The sequence below is a fragment of the Chiloscyllium punctatum genome, chromosome 9, assembly GCF_047496795.1.
Source record: "Chiloscyllium punctatum isolate Juve2018m chromosome 9, sChiPun1.3, whole genome shotgun sequence".
NCBI lineage: Eukaryota > Metazoa > Chordata > Chondrichthyes > Orectolobiformes > Hemiscylliidae > Chiloscyllium > Chiloscyllium punctatum.
In genome coordinates, this window is record NC_092747.1 from 41,718,380 (window position 1) to 41,744,604 (window position 26,225).

General features: G+C 40.0%; 1 protein-coding gene across 5 annotated transcripts in view; it reads left to right on the forward strand.

Moving 5' to 3' along the window:
- Window positions 1-26,225, forward strand: part of atp8a2 (ATPase phospholipid transporting 8A2) — a 561,594-nt gene that overhangs the window by 151,651 nt on the left and 383,718 nt on the right. For 4 of the 5 annotated variants that reach the window (XM_072577324.1, XM_072577325.1, XM_072577327.1 and 1 more), the window contains 3 exons: window positions 8,384-8,429; window positions 20,406-20,446; window positions 26,066-26,139. In XM_072577324.1, the coding sequence (XP_072433425.1) occupies window positions 8,384-8,429; window positions 20,406-20,446; window positions 26,066-26,139 (161 nt within the window). The remainder of the gene's footprint in view (window positions 1-8,383; window positions 8,430-20,405; window positions 20,447-26,065; window positions 26,140-26,225) is intronic. The other variant, XM_072577326.1, reaches the window with a different exon arrangement.

A 26,225-nucleotide genomic window follows, 5' to 3' on the forward strand; every position in this document is an offset into this window, starting at 1 on the left:
TATGGGTAGACATTTGTACCGATTTAATAATAAAACCTTGCATTTTAATAAACTTTATGATTTTGAAAGGTATTTTGAAGCAGTTAAATATCAGGATATGCATTAAATATTAGGAGGTGAGAAACTAAGTTCAGTAGAAATGCTTTGCCTAAGATACATCACTTTTATGGAATAAACTGTTATGGTGTTCCTAAAGACAATGCGACCATGGAATTTAGGAGCAGAAGTCAGCCATTCAATCCATCAAGTTGACTCTTGTATTCAATGAGATCATGACTAACTTGATAATCCTCAAGTCCACTTTGCAGTCTTTTCCCCATTACCTTGGCTTCCCTAACTAATTAAAATCTCTCCACCTCCGCCTTGAATTAGTTAATTCATGGCCCAGCCTTGACATCCTCTGCAGTAAAACAAAATTCCATAGATTCACAATCCTCAGAGAAGAAGTTCTGCCTCTTGTCTCAAATATGCACCACCTTAATCTGAGATTATGCCCACTGGCCCCAGCCTGTTTTACAAGGGGAAACTACCATCTGCAACAACTCATGGTCCCTTCAGAATCTTGCATGTATCAATAAGATTGTTGTGCATTCTTCCAAATTTCAATGAGTAAAGAACCAAACTACTTAACCTCTCCTCATAAGACAGTCCCTTCATACCCAGTATCAATCTTTTGAAGCTCTTCTGCACTGCCAGGATATCTTTGTTTAGGTTAAGGCTTCAAAACTAATTACGGTATTCTAGCTGTGGTCTGACTCGTGCCTTGTATAGTTTAGCAAGACATACCTACTTTTATATACCTTTTCCTTGGCTAAAAAGGTGAACATTCTGTTTGTTTTCTTTATTATCTACTGAACTTGGAAGCTGGCTGTTCATGATTAAGAACATAGAACCTCGAACAGTACAGCATGGGAACAGGCCACTCAGCCCACTGTGTCTGTGTTGAATATGATCCCATTCTAAGCTAATCCCATCTGCATGCACATGGTCTGTATCCTTCTATTCCCTGCTTGTTCATGTGTCTGTCTAAATGCCTCTTAAGCATTGTTATGAAATCTGCTTCATCTACCTCCCCCGACAGCACATTCCAGACACCAAACACACTCTCTAAGTAAAAAAACACTTGCCTCACATATCATCTTCAAACTCTTTCCCCCTCTCATCCTAAACCTATGTCTCCTAGTATTTGACATTTCCACCCTGGGAAAAAGACTTCAACTAGCCACCCTATTCATGCCTCTCATAATTTTATATATTTATCTCATGTTGTCCTTCAGTGTCTGAGTCTCTTGCTAAAACAATCCAAGTTTGTGCAACTTTTCCCCATTACTAATAGCTAATGTATTCCAGTTACTAGAATAACCTGGTAAACCTCTTTTGCACCCTCTTCAAAACCTCCACATCCTTCCGACTGTGTGGTGACTAGAACTGCACACACTACTCCAAATGTGGCCTAACAAGTTTTATACAGCTGCAACATAACTTGCCAACTTTGATATTTTGTGCACTGACCAATGAAGGCAAGCATGCCGTATGCCTTCTTTACTACCTTATCCACTCTGTTGCCACTTTTCAGAGATTGAGGGACTTGCACACCAATATTGATATTGTGTATATCAATGCTGCTGAGGGTACTGCCATTTACTGTATACTTTCCTCTCATATTTGACTTCCCAAAATGCATCACCTCACACTTGCCTGGATTAAACTCCATCTGCCACTTCTCTGCCCAACTTTCCATCTGATCAATAATGGCTCTAAACTTTGACAACCTTTTTCACCATCTACAACTCATCCAATTTTCATGTCAACTGCAAATTTATTAATCAGACCATCTACATGTTCATCCAGATTGTGCTTTTATATATAATTACAAACACAAAATGTCCCAGTATAGATCCTTATGGAACACCACTGGTCACAGACCTCCAGTTGGAAAAACACCTTTCCACAACTACACTCTGCCTTCTGTGATGAAGCCAAGTTTATATACAATTTACCAGCTCTTTGTTGATGCTATGTGACTTGATCTTCTGGACCAGTCTGTCATGAGAGACCTTGTTACATGCTTTAAAAAAGTTCATGTAGACAATATCCACTACCCTATGATCAATCATCTTTGCCACTTGTCAAAAAAACTCAAACAGATATGTGAGACGAGGATGTTAATGCTCCCCTGAACAATAGCATACAGACTAACCCTAATAAGTCCATTATTTTTCAAATGGGAATAAATTCTGCCCTTGAGAATCTTGTCCAATAATTTCTTTACCACTGATGTAAGGTTCAACGGCCTTTAATTTCCTTGATCATCCTTGTGGCCGTGTTAAATAAAGGAACAAAATTGGCTCTTCTCCAGTCTTCTGGGACATGGTCTGTGGCTAAAGAGGATACAGAGATCTCTATCAAGGCCCCAGTAGTCTCCACCTTTGCCTCCCTCAGAATCGTGTGATAGATCCCTTAAGGCCCTATGGACTTACTTACCTTAATGTTTTGCAAGACACTCAACACCACCTCATTCTTAATTTCAACATGCCCTAGAATATTAACATACCCCTCCCTCATATTTTTATCATCCATGTCCTTCTCTGTGGTGGCTACCAGTGCAAAATACATACTAATAAAGGACCTCACCCACTTCCTCTGGCTCCACCCATAAATTCCCTCCTTTCTCCTTGAGTGATACAACCCTTCCCCTAGTGACATTCTTGCTCCTAATATAAGTATAAAATGTCTTTGGATTTGCCTTTTTTAGCCTACCTGATTCATTGTTTAAGTTCTTTCCTGCTTCCTTTATACTCCTAAAGGATCTTGTCTGATTTCAGTTTCCTAAACCTTACATATGTTTCCTTTTTCTTTTGGACTCTGGTTTCAGCTAGATATTGCACTTGGGCTAAATGAGATCAAAGCTTATTGGGAGAGAGCAGGATTGGGCTATTGAGTTGGATGATAAGCCATGATCGTGATGAATGGCGGAGCAGGCTTGTAGGACAGAATGTCCTCCTCCTGCTCCTATCTTTTACGTTTCAATATCTCTCATCATGCAGGGATACTGAATCTTGCCATCCTTATCTTTCATCGTCACAGGAACGTGCTGGCCCTGAACTCTGATCAATTTCCTTTAAAAGACTCCCATGTGTCAGATTTGGATTTATCCTCAAAAAGCTGCCCAAATTTAATTTCTTCAGTTCTTGAATAATACTGTTATAGTTAGTCTTCTACCAATTATGTACTTTCACATGAAGGCCGGTCTTCTCTTTCTCCAAAACTATCTTAAAACTTTCAGAATAATGATCACTTTTCCCAAAATGCATCTCCACTAAAACTTTGATCACCTGGCCAGACTCATTCTCCAGTACAAGGTCTAATACAGCCCATTCTGTCATTGGACTATGTACGTATTGTTTCAAGAAAGCTTTCTGGGTACACCTAACAAATTCTCCCCTACTAAGCCCCTGGCACTAACAAAATATCGGGGCAGTTAAAATGACTCACTGCAGCAACCGTGTTGTTTTTATATCCTTCCATGGTTTGCTTACATATTTGTTCCTGTATCTACCACTGGCTAGTAGGAGGTCTACAGTATAACTCCATTATCATGATTGCACCTTTCTTATAACCAAAAAGGCCTTGCAAGATGTCCTTTTGTAGTGCAGTTGTGACATTCTCTTTAATCATCAATGCAGCTTTCCTACCCCTTTTATATCACTCTGTATCATGCCTGATACATCTAAAGCCTGCAACATTGAGCTGCCAGTTCTGCCCTTATGTAATGGCTACAGCTTTGTAGTTCCATGTATTAATCCGGGCTCTAACCATTATCCTTACCTACTATACTCCTTGTATTAATATAACTATACTTCAGACCGCCAATCCTACTGTGTTCATTAACCTGGCCCTTTTTGTTCTTTCTATTCGACTTACTTGACGTAACCACTACCTTCTCATCAGTCACTTCACATGCTGATCAACCACTCTGGCTCCCACCCCTCTGGCACACTCCTGATTAGCACTTGCAAACTTCCCTGCAAGATATTGGTGCCCATTCAGGTGAGGTGCAACCTATTTATACATGAGACCTCCCAAATCTCTCATTTCTGTATTTTTCTGCATTCTTTCTCAATTCAAATGATGTTCAGCTCTTCTTTGTCCTACAAAAGTGCACAACCTCACATTTTCCTATATTATATTTTTTCTGTCAAGTTTTTCTGACTTGCTTAACCTGCCTATATCCCTTTGCAGACTCTGGCATTCACGCCACTTTCCTTCCCATCTGTTTGTCATTCACAAACTTGGCTGTAGTACATGCACTTTACTCATCCAAATCATTAATACACATCATAAATAATTGTAGCCTCAGCACCGATCCCCGTGGCACTCTCCAGGTTGCTATTCCGAAACTGCTCTCCTTATCCCAACTAGCTTTCTTCTAATAGTTAGTCAATCCTCTATCCATGCTAATAAAATACACCTGCAACACAATGGGCTTTTATCTAGTAGGTTAATCTATGGTACCTTACAAACACCTTTTGAAAATCCAAATATATGACATTCATTGCTTCCCCTTTATCTATCTTGTCTCCTCGAAGAATTCTAGTAGACTCGAGAATCGACGTTTTGGGCATGAGCCCTTCTTCAGGTTCAAGCCCGAAACGTCGATTCTCCTGCTCCATGGATGCTGCCTGACCTGCTGCGCTTTTCCAGCAACACATTTTCAGCTCTGATCTCCAGCATCTGCAGTCCTCACTTTCTCCTAGTAGACTCGAGAGGCATGATTTCCTATTCATGAAGACATCCTGACTCTGCTTGACCAAGTTATAGAGTTCTAAATGCTTAGCTATTACATCCTTTGTAATAAACATTAACATTTTCTCATTAACCAATGTTAAGCTAAGGATTGGCTTATGGTTACTAGTTTGTTTTTGTCTCTTTCTGTTTTTAATGAAGATGTTGGCAGTTTTCCAATCCTCTAGGACTTTTCCAGAATCTAAGGATTCTTGGAAGATTACTACCAGTTCATCCACTATCTCTGTTGCTGCTTTCTTTATTAAACTTAGATGCAATCCATCAGGTCAACAATTTTTTTTCCAATGTTTTTTCACAGAATTCCTAGCTAGCCCATTATTTACTCTCTATCCCTAATTGTCCTTGAGAATGTGGTTTGATGTGCGACTGTTACAATCAGTATGGTTTTGTACACCCAGAATGGTGTTAGAGAAGGATTTCTCAGGTTTTGATCCAGTGAAAGTGAAGGAATGGCTTTAAAATTTTGAGTTGGGGAAGTGTGTAACTTGGAGGATAACCTTTGCATAATGTCATTGAACTTCAAAAGGAGGTAATTCGATTCTTGTTTGCTAGAGATGGTCGTTGCTTGACATTGGTTTGGTATGGATGTTACTCCCTTCTTCTTAGCTCAAACCTGAATGCAGTCCAGGTCTTGCTGCACACTGATTTGTTTTGGTACTGAGAAGTGGCAAATACTGTTGAACACTAAAATCATTAGTGAGCATCCACATGTGACCTTGTGATGGAAGGGGATTGATAAAACAGCTTAAAAATGTTAATCCCTCAACATTACCCTGAGGAATACCTGCAGTGATGTCTTGAGGAGCCAGACGATTGACTTCATTGTTCAAAAGAGACTTGGTGAGATGTTAGAGTCGTGAAAGCATTGAAAAAATGGTGCAAAATGTAAATTAGCTTGCGATCTTTCATGAAGAGATGGATTTGTTCCTTCATTGTTATTTTTCCCCATTGTGAAATGTTTTCATGTTCAATGGGGTGGTTTGAGTGGAAAAGAGAGATCTTGCAATCTTGCCCATTAAACTTCGCACTCTGGAGGTTTTAAATACCAGCCTTAAAAATGAGATTTCAATCAAGTATTCTTCATTTGTCAGAATAATCTTGTCAGTCATGGGAATTTGTTGAAAAATGTCTAGTGAATTGTGTCTGAAATAGTTTAACATCTTTGCAAATTGACAACATGCATTAATCTTCAAACTGAACTGGTAATATGTGGTTTATAAGTCAGAAACTTTTGAATCTCAAGAAAAATACAAAATTCAGATTTGTATCTGCAAAATGATATAGGCCAGCCAGCACGGAAAGTAGCTATGTTCAACTTGTTGGTCTCTTATGTTGAGTTATGGTTTTGCTTTCAACTTTTCAACTGCTATGCGAATCTTTATGATACAACTTCTATGTTTCATAAATATGTCATTATCTGCAACTAAATCTAGTTCATAGGCAATTCAGATTTTGTAGAAATAAGATTTCATCAACACAATCATAATCTGTAATGAGATTTCTGTACACTCAGTGCAAAAATAGTTCTGTCAAAAATCTTGATTTGTCTAAATGTGTATTTCTGAAGAAAAACCAGCATTGTAAAGTTCCTGTTCAGGATCTCTGAAAAGAAAAGGCAGCCAACTGTTGTTCAGATTACTTTTGTAGGGGTGACAGAGACTAAAGTTTAAAATATGAAATGCTTATGCATAAAGTCAATTGGTAGGTATTAAAATGTTGACTGTCTGAATAAACTGTTATATAAAATCTTAAATGCATGTTATTGATTCTGCAAGCCAGTTGTCATGTTGCATTTATTTTTGGTGATATTTTGGCAGAAGTTGTAAATATTTTAGAGGGTAGTTTGGGAGTTGGTCCACTTGTCTGCCATGTTGAACCATTGGACACAAAATAATTGTGCTAATGGCACAATAAGCTATTTTAAAAAGGCAGCATTGCTGATAGCTGTAATTGTGGGCAACTGTGCACGCACTTTGAACTGGAAAAATACTTATGCATAACTGTATATTATCACATAAAATTTACATGTGATGTCATATTTAAAGGCCACACTCCACATCCACAGAGGTTTTAAAAATGATTTCAGCTGTTGGGAATGAGGCTGTGGGAGGGTTGGGGGAATGAGGAGGCAGGAAGAGGAGGTTAGGGGTTGTGATAGAACAATAGAACAATAGAACAATAGAACAATAGAACAATACAGCACAGAACAGGCCCTTCGGCCCACGATGTTGTGCCGAACTTCTATCCTAGATTAAGCACCCATCCATGTACCTATCCAAATGCCGCTTAAAGGTCGCCAATGAATCTGACTCTACCACTCCCACGGGCAGCGCATTCCATGCCCCCACCACTCTCTGGGTGAAGAACCCACCCCTGACATCTCCCCTATACCTTCCACCCTTCACCTTAAATTTATGTCCCCTTGTAACACTCTGTTGTACCCGGGGAAAAAGTTTCTGACTGTCTACTCTATCTATTCCTCTGATCATCTTATAAACCTCTATCAAGTCACCCCTCATCCTTCGCCGTTCCAACGAGAAAAGGCCGAGAACTCTCAACCTATCCTCGTATGACCTACTCTCCATTCCAGGCAACATCCTGGTAAATCTTCTCTGCACCCTCTCCAAAGCTTCCACATCTTTCCTAAAGTGAGGCGACCAGAACTGCACACAGTACTCCAAATGTGGCCTAACCAAAGTCCTGTACAGCTGCAACATCACCTCACGACTCTTGAATTCAATCCCTCTGCTAATGAACGATAATACTCCATAGGCCTTCTTACAAACTCTATCCACCTGAGTGGCAACCTTCAAAGATCTATGTACATAGACCCCAAGATCCCTCTGTTCCTCCACCTGACCAAGAACCCTACCATTAACCCTGTATTCCGCATTCTTATTTGTTCTTCCAAAATGGACAACTTCACACTTGGCAGGGTTGAACTCCATCTGCCACTCCTCAGCCCAGCTCTGCATCATATCTAAGTCCCTCTGCAGCCGACAACAGCCCTCCTCACTGTCCACAACTCCACCTATCTTTGTATCATCTGCAAATTTACTGACCCACCCTTCGACTCCCTCATCTAAGTCATTAATAAAAATTACAAACAGCAGAGGACCCAGAACTGATCCCTGCGGAACTCCACTTGTAACTGGACTCCATGATGATGTGGTAATGGTTGGAGAATGAGGTGGCAAGTGGGAGGAGTGAGGATAGAGGAGGCGTGGGGAGGGAGTGAGAATGAGGTTCTCTTCTCTCCACGTGCCCTGCATCCTGTCCTCAATGCCGCCTTTTTGTGTCCCTTGCCTCTACTTGACCCCCAAACCCACTTTCATTTCCCCTACTCCACCCTCTCAAACTCTTGGGTCACATCCCCCAGAATCAGTTTAAATGCACATGCTCCAGTATCTGCAAATGCAGTCTTTTGAAAAATAATGACCTTGAATCGTACACAAAACTAGAAATGTATTATTTTTCTTTTTAGCAGGAGCAAATCTTTGTTTCAAAATTATGTGTCAGATGTATTATTTTCAAAGTACAATTTTCAAATTTTGGTATTCATTTTATTTTGTAACAGAAAAGGCATAAGGCTGATAATAATGTCAACAAGAAGAAAACTAAAGGTGAGTACCTATGAAGTGAGTTTTGGACTCTTTAAGGGTTACTGACACATGGGTAAATTAAGTTAAATCACATAACTTACTGCGAGTAATAGCCAAATGTGCAAACCCCATAGAAATCTAATGGGTATTACAAATTACTAATGTCAAATTCAATCCAACTGTTATGATGCTGAAGATGAGTGTATATTTTCACCTGGGATTCCTTCCTTATACTACATGGATTCCTGCTGTAAACCATCAGTATGATGATGAATTCTGAAAATGTCTGCAGTTTTGTAAATGATGCTTACTTGATGAAATACATTTTAAGGTTTGTAACAGTACTGAAATTCTGTTTCTTACCCAACACTACCGGACTTTCTGAAGTAAGCTTTCTGATGAAGTAATGTTCCAATAAACATTCTTGAGTAACTTTTTAAAGGTTGAGACACAAATTATCACTGTTCATTGATCAAACTTATACATCCAACTGAAAGTAATTTTTTTAGTGGAACTGGAGTTGCATTGGATATATGAGGTGTTATGTAGACTTCTGAACAGAGCATTTCGATGCCAATTGGAGAATAGAGGTGACCACAGTAATACAAATAATAATAATAATATGCATGTTGGAAATTCAAAATAAAAACCAAGTGCTAGAGAAAACAGTAGGTCTGGCAAGAACAAAACAGAACTTAAGTTTAGAGATGAATTACTCCTTTTTGGAGCTTCTGATGAGTTTCTCAAACACATTATCTTTATTCAAATAGTAATAATGTCTGGCAAAAAAAAAATTCCCCTTTGTAAATGTCGCATTTGCTTTTAGATTAAAAATCAGGCTTGGATCTTTGTTCTTCAGGCAGGTGTACAAACTCAGCAAGGTGAGCTGTTTAAAAGACCTGCTTTGGTTCGCTGGGAGTGTATCACAGTTTTGTATAGGATCACATCCCCTCCATGCCCATACATCTCACACTGTAGACCCTTGAAAGCCTCATAGCAATTTAATGACAAAAGAAGATCCCTCACCATCTGTAGGCCCTCCACTCACCACTGTTGGCAACTCACTCAGTCTTCACCATGGGCAGACTTCAGGAACCAATTTGAAATGATATAAAATAGCTTTGAGCTACGTTTTTAAGAAGAAAAATTCATTTATAGATTTAAATCCAGTCAAGTGCTTAATTTCTTATTTTAAAAAAAATTATAATCATAATACTGCCCAAAAGGAAGTTAATTATCGAATAATCTCTTGGAGCTGTCACACAAACTGAGCTTACCATCCTCCAGTGGGAGATCTTTTAAGATGCACTAATTGTATTTTTTTATCATGTGTTCACGGGATGAGGACATTTACTGCCCATCCCAGAGGGCTGGTGAGAGTCAACCACATTGCCGTGGATGTGTAGTCACATGTAGGCCAGACTTAGTAACAATGAGTTTCCTTTTGGACATTAGTGAACCAGGTGGGGTTTTCTTGACAATTGACAATGGTCATCATTTAACTCTTATTTCCAGATTATTATTGAATTTGAATTCCACCATTGCCATGACAAGATCTGAACTTGAGTCCCCAGAGCATTACCTGGGTCTCTAGATTAAAAGTTTAATGATAATACCACTAGGCCATTGCCTCCCCCTAATTGTTCAACCTCTGGTGTTAACGTTAAAGCGACCCTTTGTATCTGCAAATGTCATTGAGTACTCTTGGTTACCAAGTTGCTGTGGCTTTTTAAAAAAGTCTCTCTTCATTAACCAAGTAAAGAGACTGCCTAGCATGTTCCAAATGGATGAAGAATCAGAGGAAGATTTTGCAGTCAGAGTCCAGAAGCATTGATTTCTGAGTTTTGTTTCAACTCACCATACCAAGTCTGATAAACTGGAATACCTCAAAAGAATGAAGCACGTGGTACCACAAGTGGCCATCTCAGCCGAGAGTCGGCCTTCTGGAGCACGAGCTCAGACCTTCCTCCCAGGGCTCAGCATTAGCACTTTGTCTGCAGGGGATGTTTGAATAATGGGAATGGCAAAGCAAGTCTAAGAGGTGCTGCCTCACATCCCACTGTGTAATTAAGATATGAAGTGTTTTGACATGACTATCATGAATTTGCTGGAGGGAAGACTACAAATCTGTGCCCCTGAGCCAGAAGGTCTTGTTTCAAGTCATACCTGTCCAAAGGTGTGTCCTAGCATATCCAAATAGGTTAATTAAAATAACTAGACTCCTCCTCCAACCCCCCAACCTGAGCCAGTGACACATTGTGGAAGTAGTGAAATGGTAATAGCACTATAATAATGACATGTAGTATTAGTACCTTTTTACATCTGTCAATTTCCTGAAATATGTCATGCATAACTAATGACTTTCAAGATATGTAGGTTAATTCAGGGATCATTAATGGACAATAATATTCCTTGAACAGCAATGAGATGAATGATTGGTGTTTTTCTTTTAAATGACTGTCGGTTGAGTGATGATTATTAAGCAAGACACCAGGAAATTACTGTCTGTTCTTCAAATAATGCTATGTGAGCTCAATAGATGTAACTAGAATCACCTGAGCAAGCAGATGAAAGAGCGCCTTTGTCCCTCATCTTACAAGTGAAAGATGGCACCTTGCAATAATGTGCAAAAATGTCAGTCAGATTAACTATTCATGATTGTGGTTGGTTTGAACTCAAACTTAATGACACAGAGCTGCCAGTCCCATCAACTGACCTCATTGATATGTTAAATGAGTGGAACAAAATTTTGCAGTGAATTTTGATGTGCTAAAAGCCAAAGTGGAATTCCCACTGTGGCAATTTGTGAAATTGAATTTAACACATTATTTACGGGAGGGTACCAAATATGTGATTCTGTAAACTGTCATATGCTATAAAAATCCAGCAGATTCACTAATGTTCTTCAGCTCTCGAGTCCCTCACTGTAGCATGGAAATTCCAGTAGGCAAAAGTGAGGACTGCAGATGCTGGAGATCAGAGTCTAGATTAGTGTGGTGCTGGAAAAGTACAGCTGGTCAGGCAGCATCCAAGGAGCAGGAAAATCGACGTATCGGGCAAAAGTCTGATGAAGGGCTTCTGCCCAAAACATCGATTTTCCTGCTCCTCAGATGCTGCCTGACCAACTGTGCTTTTCTAGCATCCCTCTAATCTGGAAATTTCAATAGCCAATTAGTTATTACAACAGCACAGACCAGAGTTATGCATCATGATCATATGAAAATCCTGAATTAGCCGACTCCAACGGAATTGCCTAGGTTAAGACCTGGTCAGCTATTAAACTGAACACTTATTTGCCACTGAATTCCTCCTTTGCCCCATTTTATTCCCTATCCCCATCCCCAACCTAATTCCTGTCACTAACTCACCTCCCCTACCCTGCCAGAAGAAGCTCAACTCTGGCTCACTGTCATGTGAGAGTGATATTGAGAAGTTAGTGATAAATCTTCCATCACTTCTGAAAGCAAAAAGATGCATCTTTCTTAATAATATTGTCCATTGAGTCATACAACACAGAAACAGAACCGTTGGTCCAACCAGTCCATGCCAAACATAATCCCAAGTTAAACTAGTCCCACCTGCCTCCTCCTGGCTGATATACCTCCAAACCTTTCCTCTTCACGTACTTACCGAAATGTCTTTTAAATGTTGTATTTGTAGCCAAATCCACCACTTCCTCAGGAAGTTCAATCCTCCCAAATCACCCTCTGTAAACATTTTGCCGCTTGTCTTTTTTAAATCTTTTCCCCTCCCACCATAAAAGGATATACTAGACAAAAGAAAGCATGTGATGCAAAGTGGAGAAGAAAGTGGTTAGAGGATGTTTTGTGTAGTGATTATGGTTTGCCATGTTGTTTTAGCATGTGTATGAACTGATGATGACATGAAATAATCCATTCTGGTAACTGTCTGACTCCAACACGGATGCAGCTTTCTTGAGTTTAATGGTTTGCATTGAATATTAAGTTATAGTTGAGCTGGTAATGCCAGGACAATTAACCATGCAAATATGTTAGCCTGTCTGGAGTTGGACATCTGTTATTGTCGACAAGCACAGATCCAAACAACAAAGAGATGGTTGTGGCCAAAAATGATTACCATTTTGGAAACCACTTTCCAATAATGTGTGAGACAGTAGAAACTTCACAGTATTGTCCAATGTTTGTTAAAGTTATGTTACTTTAGAGTATTTCTTTTTATTTGTTCTTTCATGGTTTGGGGCATCATATTGGTGAGCCAGCATATTTTCCCAACTTTAATTGCTATTAAAATGGGTGGCTTGCTAGGCCACTTCAGAGGGCAGGTCCGAGTCAGGGTCTGGAATTGATTGTAGGTCAGACCAGTTAAGGATGGAAGGTTTCCTTCTGTGAAGAACATTAGTGAACAAGAGTGGCCTCTGTTTGCTTACTTGTCCACCCTATTTCTACTTTCTCCCAAGTCAGTCAAAAATCCTATCTTTTCTGAGTGAGCATTCAAAATATTCAATATCCTTGCCTCCACTGCTCCCTGAGGATGAGCGTTCCATAGAAGCGTCTTCATCTCTGCTCTTCTTTTTAAAAAAAGATTCTTTTGGAAAATGGAGCTATCTCTGGTGTCCTGGCCAATATTTATCCCTCAATCAACATCTTTTTAAAAATGATGCTCTCAAATGAAAGCAAATATTTTTGGGTGTTAGAAATCTGAAATAATTGCAAAGTACTGGAAAAAATCAGTAGTTTTGGCAGCAACTGTAGAGAGAGAATCACAGTTAACATTAGTTCTGCATCTCTCTCCCCATATTCTGCCAGACCTCGTAAGCTTCTCCAGCATTATATGTTTTGATTTTGTAAAAGAAACAAATTAAATGCTCATTATCATGTAATTTGGAAGTTTGTATGCAAATTGTTTGCCATGTTTCCTACATGACCAGAGTTCTACTTACACTGCAATGCTTTGAGTTGTTTATGGTTGTGAAAGGCACTGCAAGTTTCAAGATCATTATGGAAAGCGAAAAGGAAGTTAAATGGCTAAATTGGGGCAAGGCCAATTTCAATCCCATTAGATAGAATCTGGCAAACATAGGATGGGAGCAGGGTACTTTCAGTATGTCTGCATTTTGAACATGTGAGTCTTTTAAAAGTAGTATAGTGAAAATTCAGGGTCACTGTGTTTCTCTAAGAGTGAAAGCAAGGGAACTCTGGATGTCGAGGGATATCAAGAGTTTGATAAAGAAAAAGAAGGAAGTAAATGTCAGGTACAGTGCATTAAAAATAGGAGGCCTTTCAAAACTGTACTGTGTCGGGGTTGCTTAAAACAGAAAGTAGGAGGGCATAGAGAAGCCACAAAATATGTTAGGCAGATAGGATCAAGGAAAATCTCAAGGCTTTTATAAGTGTAATAAGAGTAAGAAGATTACAAGGGATGGTGTGGGACCTATTAGAATTTAAAGGGACAACCTGTGCATGGAGCCATTGGACGAGGGTGAGGTCTTAAATGAATACTTTTCATCTGTATTCATACAGGAGAAACACATTGTGGTCGGGGATTTCATTTAGGTTGGTAAGTTTAAGATTAATAAGGAAGATTTTGGATGTTTTAGTGTGCATGAGTCCCTAGAGCTTGATGAGATGTATCCCAAGCTGATATGGCAGGCAAGGGAGCAGATTGCTTGGACCCAGGCAGGTATATTTAATATTTTGCTGGACACATGTGCCACATGTCTTGAGGATAGGTAATATGGTTCTTTTGTTCAATGATGGTAGTAGGGAAAGGCCAGGTAAGTATAGACCAGTTAGTCTGATGTCAGTGGTAGGTACGTTATTGGAAATAATTCTAAAGCACAGGAATAATCGATACTTGGAAAGGTAGGGATTGGCAGCATGGATTTGTTAGAAAAGATCGTGTTTGACTAATTTAATTTAGATTTTTGAAAAGGTGATCAAATATATTGATGAGGGTAGTGCAATTGATGTGGGTTATAAAGACTTGATTAAGACCTTTGGCAAGGTCTCGCATGGATGGTTGGTCCAAAAGGTCGGATCCAAAGCAAGTTGAAAAACTGGATCCAAAATTGGCTTGCAAATAGGAGACACAGTAATGGCGAACGCTTGTGATCAGCAGTGTACCAAAGGGATCAGTGCTGGATCCTTGCTGTTTATTATATGCATTAACAACTTGGATGTGAATGTAGAAGATCTAATTAGTAAGTTTGCAGGTAAATGAAAATTGGTGGTGTTGATGTGGGGGAGGATGTTTCATGCTGCCGTCTGATGGTAATCAGCTGGTAAATTGGACAGAGCAATGGTAGATAGAATTTAATCCCAATAAGTGCAACGTGACACATTTTAGAAGGCCGAAAGAGAAAAGGATAACACAATGAATGGTAGGGAGTATTGGGGAACAAAGTAACATAGATCCCTGAAGGTGTCAGTACAGGTAAACAGGGTAGTGAAGAAGGCATATGGAATGCTTATCTTGATTAGCCAGGGCATAGAATATAGGAGCAAGCCAGTCTTGTTACAACTTTATAAAACATCAGTTAGGCCACACATTCAATCCTGTGTGCATTTCTGGTTGCCAAATTATTGGAAGGACATAATTGCACTGGAAAGGGTGCAGGGGTGATTCAGTATGATGTTCCCTGAGATGAAAAGTCTCAGTTATGAGGAGAGATTGGATAGGCTGGATTTGTTTTTCGTGGAGCAGAGGAGGCTGAAGGGGGATCTGATTGAAGTATACAAATTGTGAGAAGTGTTGAGAAGTGTTGATAAGAGTCGATTGTGACAATCTTATCCTCATGGGAGATGTGACAAGGAGAAAGTGAGGACTGCAGATGCTGGTGATCAGAGTCAAAAAGTATTGTGCTGGAAAAGCACAACTGGTCAGGCAGCATCCAAGGAGCAGGAGAGTCGATGTTTTGAGCATAAGCTCTTCATCAGGAATGTCCAGAGGGCCTAAGTTTAAAACAATGAGCAAGAGGTTTAGAAGAGATTTTAGAAAATGTTTTTTCACCCAGATGTTGGTAGAAATATGGAGGCAGGTACTCCATATTTAAGAAGCACCTTGATGAGTTCTTAAAATGACAGGGACATATTAGTCTCTGGGCTGAGTGCAGGCAAATGGGATGAGCATCGTTTGATATTTATTGATCGTCCTTCTAAAATGTATCACCTTGCACTTATAGGGATTAAATTCTGTCTACCATCACTCTGCCCAATTTACCAGCTGATCACCATCTGACGGCAGCCTGAAACAGCCTCCTCCACATCAAGACCACCAATTTTCATGTATCTGCAAACTTACTAATTACGTCTTCTACATTCACATGCGAGTTGTTAATGCATATAATAAACAGCAAGGATCCAGCACCGATCCCTTTGGTACACCGCTGATATATGTTGGGCCGAAGGGCCTGTGTCTATGCTGCGTGACTCTATGAACATAGACTGGGACTGCCACAGTATTAAGGGTTTAGATGGAGAGGAATTTGTTAAGTGGGTACAAGAAAATTTTCTGATTCAGCATGTGGATGAACCTACTAGAGAAGGTGCAAAGCTTGACCTACTCTTGGGAAATAAGGCAGGACAAGTGGCTGAGGTGTCAGTGGGGGAGTACTTTGGGGCCAGGGATCATAATTCTGTTAGTTCTAAAATAGTGACGGAAAAGGACAGATCTAAAAGTTGAAGTTCTAAATTGGAGGAAGAACAATTTTGACAGTATTAGGCAAGAACTTTCAAAAGCTGATTGGGCGCAGATCTCGCAGGTAAAGGGATGGCTGGAAAATGAGAAGCCTTCAGAAATGAGGTAATGACAGTCCAGAGAAAGTATATTCCTGTTAGGGTGAAAGGAAAGGCTGAAAGGTATAGGGAATGCTGGATGACTAGAGAAATTGAGGGTTTGGTTAAGAAAAAGAAGGAAGCATATGTCAGGTATAGACAGGATAGATCGAGTGAATCCTTAGAAGAGTATAAAGGAAGTACGAGTATACTTAAGAGGGAAATCAAGAGGGCAAAAAGGGGACATGAGATAACTATGGCAAATAGAATTAAGGAGAATCCAAAGGGTTTTTACAAATACATTAAGGACAAAAGGGTAACTAGGGAGAGTATAGAGCCCCTCAAAGATCAGCAAGTCGGCCTTTGTGTGGAGCCGCAGGAGATGGGGGAGGTACTAAACAAGTATTTTGCATCAGTATTTACTATGGAAAAGCACATGGAAGATATAGAATGTAAGGAAATAGATGGTGACATCTTGAAAAATGTCCATATTACAGAGATTAGATTAGCTTCCCTACAGTATGGAAACAGACCCTTTGGCCAACAATTCCACACCGACCCTCTGAAGAGTAACCCACCCAGACCCATTCACCTACCCTATATTCACCCCTAATACGATGGGCAATTTAGCATGGCCAATTCATCTGACCTGCTCATCTTGGACAGTGGGAGGAAACCGGGGCATCCGCAAAAAACCCATGCAGACACAGGGAGAATGTGTAAACTCCACACAGTTGCCTAAAGCTGGAATCAAACCTGGGACCCTGGTGCTGTGAGGCAGCAGTGCTAACCACTGACCTACCGTGCTGCTCTAAGAGAAGGAAGTGCTGCATGTCTTGAAACACATGAAAGTGGAGAAATCCCCAGGAACTGATCAGGTATACCCTTGAACTCTGTGGGAAGCTGAAGAAGTGATTGCTGGGCCTCTTACGGAGATATTTGTATCATCAATAGTCATAGGTGAGGTGCTGGAAGACTGGAGGTTGGCTAACATGGTGCCACTATTTAAGAAAGGTGGTAAAGACAAACCAGGGAACTATAGAGCAGTGAGCCTGACTTCGGTGTTCGGCAAGTTGTTGGAGGGAATCCTGAGGGACAGGATGTACATGTATTTGGAAAAGCAAGTTCTGATTAGGGATGGTCAACATGGTTTTGTGCATGGGAAATCATGTCTCACAAACTTGATAGAGTTTTTTGAAGAAGTAACAAAGAAGATTGATGAGGGCAGACGGTGGACGTGACCTATATGGACTTCAGTAAGGCGTTTGACAAGGTTCCCCATGGGAGACTGGTTAGCAAGGTTAGATCTCATAGAATACAGGGAGAACTAGCCATTTGGATACAGAACTAGCTCAAATGTAGAAGACCTTTGGTGGCGGTGGAGGGTTGTTTTTCAGACTAGAGGGCTGTGACCAGTGGGCTACCACAAGGATCGGTCCTGGGTCTACTATTTTTCATCATTTATATAAATGATTTAAAAGTGAGCATAAGAGGTACGGTTAGTAAGTTTGCAGATGACACCAAAATTGGAGGTGTAGTGGACAGTGAAGGTTATCTCAGATTAAAATGGGACCTTGATTAAATGGGCCAGTTGGCTGAGACATGGCGGCTGGAGTTTAATTTAGATAAATGTGAGGTGCTGCATTTTGGGAAAGCAAATCTTAGCAGGATTTCTAAACTTAATGGTAAGGTCTTAGGTAGTGTTGCTGAACAAAGAGACCTTGGAGAGCTGGTTCACAGCTCCTTGAAAGTGGAGTCGCAGGTAGATAGAATAGTGAAGAAGGCATTTGGTGTGCTTTTCTTTATTGGTCAGAGTATTGAGTAGAGGAGTTAGGAGGTCATGTTGCGGCTGTGTAAAACATTTGTTAGGCCACTGTTGGAATATTGTGTGCATTTCTGGTCGTCTTCTTATCGGAAAGATATTGTGAAACTTGAAAGGGTTCAGAAAAGATTTACAAGGATTCTGCCAGGGTTGGAGGACCTGAGCTATAGGGAGAGGTTGAAAATGCTAGGGCTATTTTCCCTGGAGCATCAGAGGCTGAGGGATGACCTTATAGAGGTTTACAAAATCGTGAGGGGCATGGATAGGATAAATAGGCAAAGTCTCTTCCCTGGGGCTGGGGAGTCCGGAGCTAGAGGGATAGGTTTAGGGTGAGAGGGGAAAGATATAAAAGAGACCTAAGGGGCAACATTTTCATGCAGAGGGTGGTACGTGTATAGAATGAGCTGCCAGAGGATGTGGTGGAGGCGAGTACAATTGCAACATTTAAGAGGCATTTAGATGGGTATATGAATAGGAAGGGTTTGGAGGGATATGGGCCGGGTGCTGGCAGATGGGACTAGATAGAGTTGGGATATCTGATCGACATGGATAAGTTGGACTGAAGGGTCTGTTTCCGTGCTGTCCATCTCTAAGACTCTATGAATTTTTTTTAAAAATGTTACATTTTTATTAACGTTGTAGGTTGTTGTTAAAATATGGATTAGTGGAGAAACAGCCCAATTGATTAGATTAGATTACTTACAGTGTGGAAACAGGTCCTTCAGCCCAACAAGTCCACACCGCCCCGCCGAAGCGCAACCCACCCAGACCCCTACATCTACCCCTTACCTAACACTACAGGCAATTTAGCATGGCCAGTTCACCTGACCTGCTCATCTTTGGACTGTGGGAGGAAACCGGAGCACCCGGAGGAAACCCACGCACACACAGGGAGGATGTGCAAACTCCACACAGTCAGTCGCCTGAGGCGGGAAGTGAACCCGGGTCTCTGGCGCTGTGAGGCAGCAGTGCTAACCACTGTGCCACTGTGCCGCCCACAAACTCGTAGCAACATGCGAGTATTTAATGACAAGATATGGTCTTAGCGAATTTTGAGAAGATTTGTAGCTCAGGTTGAGGTTTTGGATGTAGGTTTGCTTGCTAAGCTGGAAGGTTCATTTCCAGACATTTCATTATCTTACTTGGTAACATTTTCAGTGGATCTCATGCAAAGCAATGCTGAAAATTCCTGCTTTCTATTTATATGTTTGGGTTTCTTTGTGTTGGTGATGTCATTTCCCGTGGTGATGTTAATTCCTGTGGTGAAGTCACTTCCTGTTCCTTTTCTCAGGGGGTGGTAGATGGGGTCTAACTCGATGTTAAACAAACCCAAACAATCAGACATAACACGCCCAGAAACCCTAGCCACTCTCCCCTGCATCAAAAACATCTTGGAAATGACTGCCCGACTACTCAGACCCCTTGGCATCATGGTAGCCCACAAACCCACCAAGACACTAAAACAGCAGCTCATGAACTTGAAAGACCTTATACAGACAATGAGCAAAACTAACATCATTTACAAAATACCCTGCAAGGACTGTAACAAACACTACATTGGACAAACAGGCAGAAAACTAGCCATCAGGATACATGAACACCAACTAGCCACAAAAAGACATGACCCTCTGTCACTAGTATCCTCACATACGGATGAAGAAGGACATCACTTCGACTGGGACAATACATCCATCCTAGGACACTGCAAACAAAGACACACACGCGAATTCCTAGAAGCATGGCATTCCAACTGGAACTCTATCAACAAACACATCGAGTTAGACCCCATCTACCACCCCCTGAGAAAAGGAACAGGAATAGACTTCACCACGGGAAACGACATCACCAACCCAAAGAAACCCAAACATATACATAGAAAGCAGGAATTTTCAGCATTGCTTCGCATGAGGTCCACTGAAGATGTTAACTGTTAGATTAGATTCCCCACAGTGTGGAAACAAGCCCTTCGGCCCAACAAGTCCACACTGACCCTCCGAAGAGTAACCCACCCAGATCCATTTCCCTCTGACTAATGCACCTAACACTACGGGCAATTTAGCATGGCCAGTTCACCTAACCTGCACATTTTTGGAATGTGGGAGGAAACCAGAACACCTGGAGGAAACCCACGCAGACACAGTGAGAAAGTGCAAACTCCACACAGACAGTCACCTAAGGCTGGAATCAAACCTGGGACCCTGGTGCTGTGAGGCTGCAGTGCTAACCACTGAGCCACCATGCCACCCTCCAGTGAGCTACGGTGCTGCCCTAGTAAGGTAATGAAACGTCTGGAAATGAACCTTTCAGCTCAGTGAGCAAACCTACATCCAAGACAAGACAAGACAAGATAAGGTAAAATGCAGAGTTCTAAGTTTTCTATTCCACTTCATCAATTAGAAATGTTTTTATTTTATTTTACAGTTTTAAGAAATGGCAAGTGGAAGACCATTATTTGGAAAGAGGTATGTGATACATGTGTACGTTACAATTTGAGGTTGTCACAAAAACCAACAAATAGGGCAACCTCATAAAATCAAGTCAACCTGGAATTTTTTTACATTAAACGTTGAGAAGTTGGAATTAAATAACTAATGAGTTGCATTTTGGAGTACTTCCAACTGTATTTAATATGTTGGAAATCTTTGCGTTGTGAGGAAGGAGAGCTACGCTTCAGAAAGTTGTACATCTTGTCCATAGATACAATAGGAAATTCATTATAGATGTGAATGCTGCAATATCAGAGCTAAAAATTAGGATGAGTGTTTTTAATTGAACTTTTTAAAAACTGACTGATGCTTCAACCACAGGGTTGTTGAACTTGGTTGAGTGTAGTGGGATGAGGTTTTCATCTTAAAGGTATTTTTAAAAGTTGATACTTTAACGAAGTGGATGTTTTAGTCTCCTTGATGGAGTTGAATCATCTTCCAATTGCTTTTCATCTTTCAACATTTGAAACAAGCATTGTATGCACTTTATAAGTTTCCTCTGTTATCTACAGTGAATATTAGGCTGAACAGGGAAGTATTCTAGAGTGGCTGCTGACTGGAGCCTCTAGGTAAAATAGATGGCTGATCAGAAACACTTGTACTTCACCGTTTTCATGCCTTTTATTTAAGTGCGTGGCAATGATGAATTATTGACTTGTTGTCCAGATGCTTTGTTTCCATTACTCTATTTGACTTCCTAAAGCTCACAAAGCTTAAAATAAACACATTTGAATTATGAGGACAAGCATTTCAATCAATTGGAAGTAAATGTGAGCTACTTATTTTTGCGAATATGGCCTGGTTCTTATCCAAGCATTTTACTATCAGACTGTTAACAGTTTCGTGTGTCTGATAATCCCTCCCTGCTTCCCAAAACAAAAGAGGATAAAGGTCACACAATTCTCAGTCGTGATTTGGAAATGCCAGTGTTGGACTGGGATGTACAAAGTTAAAAATCACACAACACCAGGTTATAGTCCAACAGGTTTAATTGGAAGCGCTAGCTTTCGGAGCATTGCTCCTTCATCAGATGGTTGTGCCTTATGAAGGAGCAGCGCTCCTAAAGCTAGTGCTTCCAATTAAACGTGTTGGACTATAACCTGGTGTTGTGTGATTTTTAACAATTCTCAGTCAGTATGTTTATTTTAAGAATAGGCTTTCTCATCCAAATAATTAGTGAATGTCATAGTTGCTGTTCAGCAGGGCACTTTCACTATGGATTTTACACACAGTTCAAGGGAGAGAAGTGTGAGTCCAAAGCTACTATTTTTGAATGTAAACAAGGGCATTTATGTGGGTGTGAAATGGAGAGTTAGCAAAGTGAATTTGCAATTAAGATTAAGGGATAGATCAATACCGAAGATTTGAGGGGATATTCTATACGTCGTAGAATAGTTACATTCCAACAAATACAAAAAATTCTACGGGACAGAACTATCATCTGTGATTAACTAGAAAAGTCAAAGATGGTATCAAACTAAAAGAGAAATCATACAATTCTGCAAGGATTGGTCGCAGGCCAAAATATTGGGCAGAATATAAAAACCAGCAAATAAAAACTGAAAGATTAGTAAGCGTGGAAAAATTGGTATGACAGAAAGTTAGCCAAGAATATAAAAATAGATAGAAAAGGTTCCTTCATGTAATTAGAAAAGATAAACAAAGTAAGTGTTGTTCTTTAGAAAGAGAGTCTGGGATATTATTAGTGGAGAATAAAGAGATAGGAGATGAATCGAACAGATATTTTGAGTTGATCTCAGCAGAGAGGATACAAGTAGCATCCCATAAATAGGTGTAAACCAGGAATTGAAAGGGAAGGACAAAAGAATTGAAGAGAATCACAATTACTAGGAAATGTACTGTATGAATTGTTGGAACTGCAATTTGAGAAAGGCAACTGGGAACAGACAATAAATGCTGGCCAGCCAGCGACATCTATAATCTCACAAATGAATAAAACAAAAAGGCAGTCAATGCTTTTAAATACTTTTAAAGCAGAAGTAGCTAGATTCTTGATTACCAGAAGGATGATAACACTGCCCGTAGTCACACCAAAGTATCTCGTAATTCTGTAACTTTGAGTCACTTGTGACTTCAACTTTTGATTGAAACTCAGATAGCTTCTTCTTGGATCTATCATACTCCTGACCTTCAAAGTAGTCAGCTTTAAGTAACACCTTAGAGTTTTATCTCAACGCTTATAGAATCATACAGCACGGAACAGACCCTTTGGTTCAAATCATCCACGCCAACCAGACATCCCAATCTGACCTGGACTCATTTGCCAGCATTTGGCCCATATCCCTCTAAACCCTTCCTATTCATAAGCCCATCTTGATGCCTTTTAAATATTGTAATTGTACCTTCCTCCAGTACAACCTCTAGCAGCTTGTTTAATACACACACTATCCTTTGCGTGAACAGATTACTCTTCAGATTCTTTTTAAATATTTCCACTCTCACCTTAGACCTACGTTCTTTAGTTTTGCCTCCCCGACCCTAGGTTTCTGATCAGAAAGCAACACTAACCCGTCAATCTAAAGTGATTGACTATATTTTTAGAACCCTTGCTGATTTTTCATTATTTTTCTTTTAATTCTTTTGTCAATTTTGGTTTGGAGCTAAAGATGACTTAAGGACTTTGTAAAACAAATTGTGGTTAAAATAAAGTAGGTCAAACAAGTTGGTGTTTATTTGTGAGGTCAGGCCTGGAAGTTAATGCAAGCTGAGCCTTGATCAAAAAATGTTTCTACAGACACAGTGACCCTAGGAAGAGCATTGTGTTTAATAGCCAACTTCTACTATCTATTTAATGAGGTCAGTACCCGCGAATTAGTTCCAGCAAGTCTGGAAGAGATCCTATGTTCAAGCAAATTCATGTTCATAAGATATAGGAGTAGAATTAGACCTTTTGGCCCATCAGGTATGCTCTGCCATTCAATCATGGCTGGTATGCTCTTCACACCCAAATTTCTGCTGTTTCCCCATAAACCTTCAACTCATTACTAATTAAAAATCTGTCTAACTCTTCCTTTAGTTAACTCACTGTCCCAGCATCCACTGCACTTTGGGGCAGCAAATTCCACAGAATCACAACCCTTTTGGTGAAGTAATTTCTCCTCAAATCTGTTTTAAATTTGTTCTCCTTATCCCAAGACAATGACCTCTTGTCCTAAAATGTCCCACAAAAGGAAGCATCTGCTCCACGTCTGTTTTATCCATACCTGTATCATCTTGAATTTCTCAATTTGATCTCCCCTCATTCTTCTAAATTTCAGATAGTATAGGCTTAAGCTGTCATCTGTCTTCATACAACAAACCCCTCATCTCTGGGACCAAACTAGTGAACCTCCTCTGAACTGCCTCCAATGCCATTACATCTTTCCTCAAATAAGGGGACCAAAGTTTTGCACAATACCCCAGGTGTGGTCTCACCAATGCCTTGTATAGTTGCAACAATACTTCCTTACCTTTATATTCTCTTTCTTTAGCTCTCAAAGCCAACATTTCATTCGCTTTCTTTATTATCTGCTGTACCTGCAAGCTAGTTTTGCGTGATTCATGAACAAGGACACCCAGATCCTTTGGTACTGTAGCACCCCGAGGTGGCTCCCCATTTTGATAATAGGTGACCTTCCCATTTTCCCAACCAAATGCATGACCTCTCACTTATCCACATTAAACTCCATCTACCACATTTTGACCCGGTCTCCTAATCAATCTATTCATAAGGTTCTGATTTCTTCATTGCAGTTTACTGCCCACCTATTTTTGTGTCATCTGCAAATTTGACTATAGAGCCTTCTATCTCTGTATCCAAGCTGTTAATGTAAATTGTAAATAGCTTGGCCCAAGGTCTGAACTCTGTGGCACCGTGCTAGCTACTTCTTGCCATTCAGAAAAAAAAAGTTATCCCAACTCTGTCTTCTGTCCATCAGCCAGTCACCTATCTAAGCTCATAAATTACCCCAAACTTAGATGGCATAGTTTGCTGGTAATTGAGGCCTCTGGAAAGGACAGTCAGTCTCTCGGGGCAGAACCAGAGCTGGAGCTTATTTGAACTGTATTTTGGAGAGGAGAAAAGTTTGGCTGGAGACAACACAGCATGAAGATTTGAAAGTTCCCTGCCCAATCTCTCTACTCATCGGAAACAGGGTAGAAAGTTGAGTCAGAAATGTTACTATTTTCACCTGAGTGAACCAAGAAGGTGACCCTGATTGGTGACAGAAAAGTAAACAAGGAGTCCACATCTATGCCTGTGAAACAATCATTATGAAAGCCATTAAGTAATTTTTAAAAATTTTATCTCCTAATAGTGTTTGCTTGTCTTTGCAACCCTCATTTACACAAAATACAAACAAATGTTGTGGGTTTAAAGCATAGACGCTAATCAGGCCACCTTATTTAAATTTTCTGTGTTTCTTTGAAAATAAATTTTGTTTGAGATACAAACTGGTGTCTGGAATTAATATTTCATTCAATTAATTATTCATAAAGTCTGGGATTGGTCATTCAAAGCCTATTTGGGAACAATTTGTCATGAATACAGGAATAGAAAGGCTGATGTGATTCAGCTGTCTGTCTGCGTATCATAACAATATGTCCTTTGCTTCTCAGGAACATGGGACAATACACCCATCCCATTTCAAGGACTTCACAGACCTGCTACACTCAAAGTAAAAACATTTTCCTCTCTAAAGTTTGGGTGTTTCCCTCAATCTTAAATAAAAGTTCCAGAAGTCTGTAACAAATCTTGAGGGTCCATTGTTTTGCAACACAGTAAGGGAAATAATCTACAAAAAAAAGAAAATCCATTAAAGTACATACAAAACCTTTCACTATAAAATCAGGACTCAAAGCTGTTTTAAAAGAAATCACCATGGTTATAGAAATACTAAGAAGTTAATTATTAACTTCAGGCACACAGAAAATGCACCAGTTACTAACACAAAGAAACAGAAACAGATTGCCTCACACTGACTGTGCCGTTAGTGCAATGTTGACCTTTTAAAGCCATACACCATCCTGAGTTGGAACTATATCACCCTTCACTGTCACAGGGTTAAGTGGTGGAACTCCCATCCTAAAAACACTGTCCATCTATCTATACCCCAAATCTACAGCAGTTGAAGAAGAAAGTTCACCTCCAACTTCTCAAGGGTGTTAGGTTAGACAATAAGTGCTGGGCTACACAATGATGACCACATTCCATCAACAATTTTTTTTTAAAAAAGCTAACAGTGTCATACTGTTCTTAGAACACAAACTATGTGTTCTTCACTATCTATCAATTCTTATGAAAAAACTTCAGTTTGATTTTAGAACATGAATGGCATTAAATATTAGTACCTGTCAAAACTGTTGTTCAAAATTTGAATTGATATTTGTTTTGGGAAGTGAGGAATTGCAGCAAAGCCACATTAAGGCTCTTTTCATGAGCTAGATGAAGACAAAACAAAAGGTTGGCAAAATTGATAGTATTCCCACGATCTGAATCTTTGACAATGTAGTAAGGCGTTTTCAATGCGAACATTTTGTTTTATTTGTTGCTACTTTCTATATTTCCATATCCTAATGTTCATCATGTTTTTGTAGGTGGCAGTGGGGGACATTGTGATGGTGACCAATGGACAGCGTCTCCCAGCTGATATGATTATTATCTCCACCAGGTCAGGCACTATATGAGGTTCATTGCTGTTTCCTCTGAAGTATGCTTTCGAAGTGACTGTAATTATTTTGAATGCTGCAGTTTTAG